Source organism: Aethina tumida, chromosome 1 (assembly GCF_024364675.1).
Source record: "Aethina tumida isolate Nest 87 chromosome 1, icAetTumi1.1, whole genome shotgun sequence".
Classification (NCBI taxonomy): Eukaryota; Metazoa; Arthropoda; class Insecta; order Coleoptera; family Nitidulidae; genus Aethina; species Aethina tumida.
The window spans coordinates 50,937,103-50,947,866 of NC_065435.1; the positions used below are offsets into that span (position 1 = coordinate 50,937,103).

The 10,764-nt window shown below is 30.3% G+C and overlaps 1 protein-coding gene across 1 annotated transcript; it reads left to right on the forward strand.

The window, feature by feature from the left end:
- Nucleotides 1-1,429: 1,429 nt before the first annotated feature.
- LOC109594937 (abhydrolase domain-containing protein 2) lies at nt 1,430-9,244 on the forward strand. Its single transcript, XM_049961509.1, has 6 exons — nt 1,430-1,933; nt 5,770-5,942; nt 7,293-7,460; nt 7,516-7,702; nt 7,892-8,241; nt 8,308-9,244. Exons 1-6 carry the CDS (start codon nt 1,779-1,781, stop codon nt 8,472-8,474), a joined length of 1,200 nt encoding a protein of 399 aa, XP_049817466.1. The 5' UTR covers nt 1,430-1,778; the 3' UTR covers nt 8,475-9,244.
- Nucleotides 9,245-10,764: the final 1,520 nt, after the last annotated feature.

The following is a 10,764-nucleotide window of genomic DNA, read 5'->3' on the forward strand; positions in this document are numbered from 1 at the left end:
TATTTTATTGTAATTACAAAACATATCGAAGTCATTAATGAATATAAATAAACAATCGACTCCTAAGATTTTTATCCATTATCTAAATTATTGTGTTTCAATATAAATTCTAAGTATTTAATACTTTACTTGAATATGTAACAATGTGAGAATTTTTAGTAATACAAATGGATAAAAATATTTTAATATATTTAATACTTTACTTGAATACATATTTAATATTTTGATAAAACTATTTATCATTTATTTAGTTTAAATTAATAAAAGTATTTAATAGTGTACTTTGATAAGTAAAGTCGTGAGAATTTTGTACAATAATAAAAATAAATAACAAAATAAGCAGACTCGAAAAACACACAAAAAATACAAGGATTTAAAAACCCTTAATGGGATATCGTTTTTGACCCCCATTCTTAATTGAAAAAATTTAAGGATAACACTGTCACTTAGGATACTGAAAGTTTTAGATGGGTATATTATATAACACATGGTCTGATTCATTTGGGGGATGATACAAAAATATTGAGGCCTTTAGAAGATTACATATTATTATAATTTGAAAATTGCATATACACCTGTATAAATATTAGCAAAAATATATATATATATATATATATATATTTTCATTTTTTCAAGAGAAGAAGAATATTATGCTGTTTAATAACCATTTACTTTATTATCATTTGAATTTTTTAAGTGGAGTACCACTCCTCGTCTCTTAAAGAATTTAAATTTTGCATCATATAAGAACTATTCATACTTTGAGATACTCAGTACCTAATTAAATTAAAAAAATAATTTTACTATTATTATTTATTAAAATACAATTTTTTGATGATGTAATCATTAGAAGCTGATAGGAAAAAAATATTCAAAAATTGTAGGAAATTTTTTTTTTCCTCTGTATTTTATGTTGCTTTTCCAAAACCCTAATAAATTTTGCAAGACATTGTCAGGGTGTAATTGAAAGAAATACAGCAACAATTTGTGATCCTGTAGATCTTGCGAACTCAAGAAAGCTCGACACATTTGTTATTTAAGCTTTACATTGGAATCTGGATGACATCTATTTTCAATTTTCATTGCCAGGGAATTTTCGGATAAGTGATTATAGCAAAACTATTAAATTCCACATTCCTCTACTCTCCACTAGAAAGCACTTTACAGAAAACTATAACTAAAATTAAAGTTGTTTTATTCAAGTTAATTTACATTCAATAATTACAACAAGTCGATTTGTTTGTTAGTTTTATTGTAGTTATATTAACAATTCATACTTTCATGTGATTTACACTTATTATTACCGCGCCATCTGTTAGAGAATAGAGAAACGTACAACAATGAACGAGTTCACTTCGAATTGTGGGTACGGTACCCACTAAACTTGACGGCAGATGACACCACAACAACAAATGTAAACCTCAAATAACAAGCGCGTCCATTTCAAGTTCACAAGACCTGCGCCGGTGAAACTCAATCAGCTGATGGTTGGGCTAGGCCCTTCAGTGTCAAGTTTAGTCAAATTTGCAAGTGCTCAAACATCGGGTAAAAAACTGTTAAATAAAATAACGAAATAAGTAACAAAGCGAAACTCAAAACGGGAGACGTTGCGGACGAACGGCGTGCGTTCGTTGGATGGTCGCGAGTGTTCGTCGAAAAAGGCGGCGAGCACAATCCGTGAATTGTTGAATGCCATTGACAGCTATCGCTGGCAGCGGCAGTTTCTGAGAGAGCGAATCTGCGTCCTGTTATCGGTTGTGAGCAGTCTCGGCGGCACGATGTCGACGGCATTGTTAGCTGTTTTCGCTGTTATTTTATGCATCTTATTCCGAATACTGAATGTGAACAGCCAGCCACAGAAACCATCCATATTATGCGCCGACAACAAGTTTTTGGATAACATATTAAAAATCTCGCCGCTCCTCGATGAACCGTAAGTAAATTCAGTGTTTCGGTTTTTTTTAGAACACGCGTTGGTCTACGCCCATTATCCGAAATACCAAATGAACACACAAATACATATGGAACTGTTGCCGATTTTAGTAAAATTATTTCCAGTAATAAAATAGCAATAACATTCAAACATATTTAATAGATGACTTTCTAAAAACTGGAGCGTTTTAACTACGGATGTTTTATCACTGAAATGTCCAGTGAAAGAGCGTCTTCAACATAAATCTTATATTGTACAAAAATTCGCAGACCTAGAAGGAGTACATACACTCTTTCAGTTTTCTACAAGAAAGGTCCGTTACACTCACTGTAAATCCACCTGTTACTACGACACATTTTTCGTTGTGGCAAAGTTTTATTTAAACAATCATATTTGGGCTAACGTGCCTTAACTTTATCACATACCAATTGGATCAGCGTTTTTGTTATCCTCTTTACTGATTTGATATTTCAAAATTTATTTCTAAAGAAATAAGAATTAAATTTAATGTGTATATTATATTGTTACTAATATCAACTGTGCTAATTATCATAGAATTTTGATTAATATTGACATTTTTTAAAAATATATTTAAAGATGTATTTTTTGTATATAATTGATTAAAATAAAAACAATGGGTTATGGTATAGTATAAATAATATGATGTCATTTACACATTGACCGGAAGTTTTGATATTCCAAATTCATTTCACATTTTATAAGTTCTTGAGTTACACATACTAATTCTTAAATTATACGTACACTATTATCAGTTCCTTAAAATATAAATAATAGATAAAGAAGTCCTCAATATGACAAGAATAGTTTATTAACCCAAACAACTAAACAGCAACAATTGACTCCACTGTTTAGCTTAATTTCTTAAAAAGTAAAAGGAATTATTACAAAATGATTTTAAAAATAAACAAACTAACACCAAAGTTGTTTTCATTAACATTTATAATATTGTCCATAGAACACTAAACTAATCTGTGTGAGTCACAATATGACGTAATATTCTTACAATCCTCAATTCCAAGATAAATTATTCGAAAAAACATTGTGTGGGAATATATCAATGAATTAATATTTGCGTTTAATATTGACTTTATTACGAATTTAAATTGGAATTTGTCGGAAAAAATTGCGTCCCAATAAAATTTGATCAATATCTTGGCCACAAACTACATAGAATCATGTCATAAAATTATTATTATTTTATTACAAAATGGTTATAAATTTTATGATAATTTGTTGAAAATTACTAATAAACTTATTATTAGTCACGGACTTTTACTTCAATTCAAATAGGTACACAAAATTTTACAATAGACTTTAGCGCACCTTGGCCTTGTATTGTTCACGCAAAATAGTAAACTTTTCAAGGGAGTTGGGTCATTAAAATGCATGTTTTTACTGATAATTGTGTATATTTACAGGGGGGCTGCCTTTTAGTGAAAGCAAACCAACAAATTCTAATTAGAAATCAATTTATGCCAGAGGCAGTAAATTATTCATTAACTTAACGATAAATATTTGAATAAATCAATTGTGAATTATCGATTAAAAACACCCCTAAGTAGCATTCCGTCACCTTGAAAATATTGAAAGCAGCAAGACTGAATAATTTATCATCCTTAACCTCAATTACAACAATTTAATGTTAGAATATTCTGCTGTTCTGTCTATAGAAATGTGGACACAGTTTCTAGAATTTTTTCGTACAGACACGGCACACATGAATGTTATCTCTGATAAGTGTGCTATTTATGGTGACGTAGAAACGGCAAAACAAATTTATCGACTTGAATAAGGGAAGTAATGGGACCGGTAAATATTTTTCTCACAATTTCCTACGATCGATTGGAAAAACAGGATACTTAACGTCGATACCAACACATTTATCACCTGGCAAAAAATTTGTACATGTGACAAAAATGTGAACAACTATTTAACATGAACTAACTCATGTTCTATTTTTATCTGTTTCTTATTAAGCAAACTAATCGTACCTATGTTTGTTTTAAAAATAATGCGGACTAAAGACATTTGTAACCCAATAACAATGCAAAAAAATTTCACCTTATCTTTACATTGATAAAACTTCGTTGTTAGCGAATTGTTTATGTAATAATACTAAATTGTATAATAAAATTGCGAGCGGGGCATAATAAATCGTTTTACAATAGTAGAAATGCCACTTTCTTTATTACATGTTTTGAATCTACGTGTCGGTATCATCATTAAAATGCAGAACAGTGGACAGCCACTTTTACGCAAAGTTTAATTTTAATTAATTTTCCACAATTTCATTATGGTAGAACGCTGATTTTTATTATATTATTATTACAGCTTCTGTATAAGTTTGTATAGTATAGACGCTGAAAATCAACTATTGCAGATCCTATAAGATCAATTAATTTTCAATTGCCCGAGGCAAATTCAATTTAGATTTAAATAAATTTAAATATACTTAAATTGAGTGCAACGACTAAACGATCAAGTTTGTATTGTATTTATATCGACAGTGTAATTTTTTCTAACATTAGATTGTCATTATTATGCAAGTTTTTAAAAAGTAAATATTTTAGCCATAACTCTTTTATTTAATGTAAACTGTCAACATAATATTAATTGCCTATTGTTGTTTTATACAGTATATATTTTTTAGCTGGACATAAATATAGCAACATTTATTTTGAAAGAGATTTTTAATGATTAAATCTGTGTTACTTAATTTAACATTGACGCGATAAGTCAACGTTCCCTCAAGTTTCTTGTATTGCTGTTTATGAGTTCATTTAAATTTGTAATTTTTTTATGTGGAATTTGGCTATAAACTTGATCCTCCATGTTTTCTATAGGGAGTCTGGAGTTTGGAACGGGCAAGACAAAACATTGATACTTTGGTCTTTTAACCAATCCGTCTCAATTTTGAATTTGTGTTTGGAATCGTCTTCATGTTGAAACAAATTTATTAAGAACATCTTAATCTCTCTATTGAGAACTTTTAGCCATCTCTTCTTGTTCGTCTCGGTCTTGATAAGGCTGAATTATATTTTTTTTTACAGTTTCACTTCGACAAAATATTAAATATTCATATTAAATAAAAGACCTCCAGTAAATAATCGATTTAAGCTCCTAGAAAACAATGAACATTCAGAAACCAAAAAGATACTATTATAATTTTGTCAACTGAAAAAAAAATTACAGAATTTTTTTAAGAGTAAAATTAGATCGACCCAGTTGCATAGTAGACACAACAAAAATACAGTTGTAGACACTCGCATCCAATTCATTATTAGAAAAAATGAAAAATTGTTAATATGTAATTATATTTGTTATCAAAATGAGTAATTTATTAACCATTTGGTCATAAAAGATTAATCCTAAAATTAAACTAGCACTTGTGATAAATAAATTCTAACAATAATGCTGATTCCACACAAATTTATTAGAAATAATATATACATGAATAATAAAATAAAATTAGAATAACAACCAGTAACATAATTGAAATTACTTTATATGTATGTATTATTCTTACAATTAAGGAAAAAATGATTAAGTAATTCATTTTGTTTTCACTGTAAATTTTCCTTAAGAAATTCTAAATTGGATGATAAATAAATTATTGGGGACATCTATTTAGTTTTTTAATCTTAAAAATGTTTAATTAAAATTACTCTCAAAATGGCATATTAATAAATTAATTTCCTGAAACTAATTCATTTGAGTTATTCAATTCAAGGAATTAAAATATTAAATAACTATTATAAGATCTAATTTTATGATATTCAACATTTAATTAATTATAATTTTTGTTGTTATTTTAGGTACATGCCAACCAGATTGTGGGGATTTAGTGGCCACGTTCAAACGATTTTACACAGCGTTATCGGAAGAGTTAGATGTCCTTGGCCAATTGGCGAGAGGGTGATGCTTAACCTTAAGGATGGCACCACCCTTACATACGACCTCTATCAACCTTTGGACACGAATTTTCCCGGTAAGTTTTATTTAATGATCGATAATGATTAGTTTTCAACCACTTAATATTAAAATAGCATTTTTACCGTGTTTAAGTTAAAGTACACACATGGTTTTTACTATAATTATTATACGGAAATAGTTGTAATTATAAATATAATACTGTTATAATAAGTAAATAAATTTAAATTGTAAATCAGGACACTGTCCATAGTAATTAATTGCTAATAACACACAGTCAAATAACAACGAAAGTGAATAGAAAGTAAATGTGAAGACCAGCGAAGAGGAACTTATAAATGCTTTGTCTAATTGCAATTTGCGTCGTAAAGAACATATATGATCTATCAATTTTAATTGGCACCTTTCATGTGTATGTTTGTGACAAAACAACAACCAATAATAAAAAATAAAATTGCAACTATCTAAAACTACAACAAAGAAACAAATTCATCAACTTTAATAGCTTTTCTTTTTACTTAAATGCATTTATTAATTCGGTGTGGCATCATTTCTTATTTACAAAGGAAATTTAATACTTACTCTCATTTCTAGGTAACTCTAAACATAATTGTTTACTGTACTGAACCCACATGCTTTAGACATACAAACTTGCAAATAAAGACTTAGATAAACATCAGTAAACAGTTTATTTGACAGATACTTAAAAATCGAAATTTGGGTATTTAACTAAAATCAGTTCGTCGACTTACATTTATAGAAAAATATATGTACCATAGTTATTTTGTGGAAGAAAATACCGCATTCATTTGATAATTGTTCAACTAACATTATTGCACTCATTCAATTGTTTCTCAGAATGAATAATTGTAGTTGTTGATTTTGTTATTAAAGATCAGATGAGTTTTGATGGCCAAGGTTGAAACTATCAGATATATGACTCAAATAACATTAGATTTATTAAAACGAATTACTAGTTTTTAATTGCATAGTTACATATAAATTTATTTATGTCTGTCTTTATTTGATCATATGATATTTGAGTCTTCCTCTTCGTCCCATTATGAAATTTGTTTTTGCATAAATATAAATATTCCATTATTTTTAACAATTTACATAATAATCAATGCACTTTGATAAAAATATTGTATATAATAACTTCCGTACAATCATTCATAAATTTTTGTACTAATTAATGATTTAATTATAGATGACATCACCATTGCAATTCCTCCTCTTCGTTCCATTGTGAAGGTTGATTTTTTCTATTCTTTTTCATATATACATATATATAAATATTATATTATAATAACCAACATACACTGATACAAAAATATTGTAAATAATTTATTCCATACAATCATTTATCAGGTGGGTTAAATTGTACTAATTAATAATTTAATTATAGATGACATCAGCATTGCAATTTGTCCTGGAATTGGCAACACATCCGAGAGCGTGTACATCCGTACGTTTGTTCACTGGGCCCAATGCCACGGCTACCGATGTGCAGTTCTAAATCACGTGGGTGCCCTCAAAAGCGTTCCGGTAACTGCCCCCAGAATTTTCAGCTATGGTAAAATACCCATAAATTTGCATATTGAAAAAATAATAAATTTGTATCATTTTAGGGAACACGAACGATTTCGAAGAGTTGTTACAGAACATTATAGCCAGATACCCAAGCACAAAAATTATTTGTGTTGGTTTTAGTTTGGGTGGCAACTTGGTAACAAAATATTTAGGCGAAATGGATAGAAACCGACCTCAACATATTATCGGTGGAATATCAGTTTGCCAAGGCTACAACGCTATAGAGTAATAATTTTTAGTTTTTATACGCAATATATAATTTAAGTGAAGTTACCCATATAGAAAACAATGGAAAATAAATTAAAATTATTAATTTATTTACACGCAAAATTTATGTTTACAACTCTATTACCTATGTTGTTATTATACAAAACATGTTCCCTTTTCTTACTGATATAAACATTTTTTTTTCAGTGGTACAAAATTACTGCTAAACTGGCAGAATTTCCGCAGATTCTACTTATACATTATGACCGAGAACATGAAGGGTATCATCTTACGCCACAGAAATGTACTACTCTCCGAAGAAGTCAAGAAACGTCATGGTTTAAGTGAACATGAAATAATAGCCGCCGCAACTTTACCAGAACTAGATGAAGCTTACACCAGGAAAGTACATGGATTCAGTTCAATCAGTGAATTGTACACGTGGAGCTCCAGCATCAACTACCTTAACAACATTCAACTACCTATGATTTTCATCAACTCTAAGGATGATCCAATTGTGCCAGAACCTCTACTCGATCCTGTTAAGAATTTGGCAGGTATGTAATTTTCTTTTTCTTTCATATCGTTAATAAATACGTGTTTTATTTATAAAATTTTTCCAGCAACTAAGAACAACTTTATGTATGTGGAGGTTGCCCATGGTGGTCATCTGGGCTTTTACGAAGGAGGATTGATTAATCCAAATCCAGTGACCTGGTTGGATCGAGCCCTTGTAGCTCTAGTCGGTAGTTTGGTGTTGAACCACGACGATAGCATAATTAAAGCTTAATTAATGCCGCCGACATAAACACAACGACCCATTTAGCTTTCTATCTATGTATGTTTACATGTGTAAAGTTCACTATGATGAGCTAGTCGTTTTGTCAGTATTAGTGGATCAATGTGTGGTTTACAGATAAAAATCTTGTGTGTGAGATCTAGAATAGTCATTCCTGTTTGTAAACGTGCCACAGTTGCACGCTATATATTCCTGTACTAAAATTGCATTTAATTTTGTATGTACTTCATATAACCAGTTAGGCATTTGTACTTGAATACATGTGATAAACACGGTATAAAGCGCTCATGTTGACAATGTGAAGCTCAAGTTTCAAAGTTCGATTTCCAACAGCTTGACTAACAGAGCTCAAAATTAAATTTTATGTATCTACTTATGTGCTGTATAGTTGTGTGTTAACTACAAATTTTTTTTGTAGGATTGATCGCAAATCAAAACAAAATCGTCGGGTGTATGTTGCACTAGTCCCACCTGATTTATTGTGATATTTATTCATATTTCAATCAGGAGGATGACAATATACCGCTTACAATGATTCCTGGCCCAAAAAAATTTAAGATCCCTATTTACTGACGTGTATATTGTCTTCTCTGAAGAACAAAATTTATTTACAATATGAAGATTATTTTTATACAGAACTTATACATTTCGTTGTTTTAAAAATTTAATTTATAATATATATTTATGAAAGATCATAGCTTTAGATGAATGTTTTTATTGTATATGATTTGAATGAATAAAATTATATTAACAGTATTAAATTTTTTTTTATTTATTTACAATTTTTCAATTATATGTTTTCTAATATTTTTGTGTTAGTGTTATATATTATACATTAGACATCGAAAATCTATAGATATTTTATAATAAATTACATAAATTTACTTTGTGTGTCGAATATTTTATATTTGTAACCCCAAAAGTATTATTTGTTTTTTATTATGAAGATGTTACATACATACCATCAAAACTTTTTGGGAATAAAAGGCAGAACACGTTATAATTAATTCTACACAATTTGTTGCAATAAGGTTTTTAGCATACTTGTTTGTTTGGTTTGGTGTAAAACTGGTAGAAAGGGAAAAAATAGAAACTAGAACCAAATAAGTAGTTTATTGAAATTTGTAAATTTACAAAATAATGTACTTTAAAGGAACACAGATATTCTAGTACTCTGAATATCTTCCTCTGTTATGAAGCAGTGAATTAATCCGCGGTGACTGAAAATATTAAATTATTGATGTTTTCTGGTGAAATGTTGGCCCATTCGTCTTGAATTGTTACAATTAGCTCCTGAGGAGTTGTGGGTGGATTTAGTCTCCTTAAAATTGCTTGTCACTTGCTCGATAGGATTAATGTCTAACGAGTTCGCTGGCCAATTAAATCTTTGTACATTTACCTCTTCTAACTCGTTTTGGATTTCTTCAGCAGTAGGGTTGAGCATTATTGGCCATAAAAAAATGTTTCCCAGTTTTTGTCTCATGGGTTGGTCTGATAACATTTTGGAGATAGATATTCCCTGTTAATGTATGTATGAATTACTGGAGACCGTCGACCATGCGTAAACATTTCAGTGCTTCCCTGAAACTTGTATGAGAAAAGCCAGTCGTGTGGTACGTCCTGATTCCCTCCAAATTAAATTAGCATCAGCAAGTCGTCGTTGGATTGTAGGTGCAGAAATTAGTTCCACAGATATCCAACTTCTATTGAAATGTTGTGAAATGTGGTTTTATGATGCCCAAAATCGGAGAAGTAGGCACCGGACGTCGAAAGGGCACAGATGTAGTTCAAGTCGATGTCTAAGTCTTATGGCCTTCAGAAATCGATTTTCGACAACTAGATCTTTGGTTGCTGAGTGGTTTACGGTTTACTGCCGTATAAGATCATTTGGAAAACAGCATTATCGGACCCATCTTTTGTTACCTCTGACCACCGAGCATCGAAGAGAAAGAATAACAGAACATTGGAATGTGGTCGTCTTCTCTGATGAATCCCGATTCTATTTGGGTGGACATAACGGGCGAAAAAGACGTCGGGAAGAAACACGTCAACTTCAGTTTGATGTTGAGCCACATGTACACCGAACAATTGGCGTTATGGTATGGGGTGCTATTGCTCATGGAAGTAGGTCACCTTTAGTCTTTATTAGAGACAACATATCAGTGCAACGTTATCTTAAGAAAGTAGTGGAACCATATGTTCTTGCTTACCTTAATCGGTCCAAGGAACTAATATTTCAGCAATATAGTGCTCTGCACCATGTTGCCACCAGTGTGGCCAT

Bases quoted from the DNA above. Each gene is read 5' to 3' on its own strand.
- LOC109594937 (XM_049961509.1), top strand. From the start codon at position 1,779: ATGTCGACGGCATTGTTAGCTGTTTTCGCTGTTATTTTATGCATCTTA. The intron at 5,943-7,292 runs GTAAGTTTTATT...ATTTAATTATAG, and splicing joins TTTGGACACGAATTTTCCCG to ATGACATCAGCATTGCAATT. The intron at 7,703-7,891 runs GTAATAATTTTT...TTTTTTTTTCAG, and splicing joins CAAGGCTACAACGCTATAGA to TGGTACAAAATTACTGCTAA.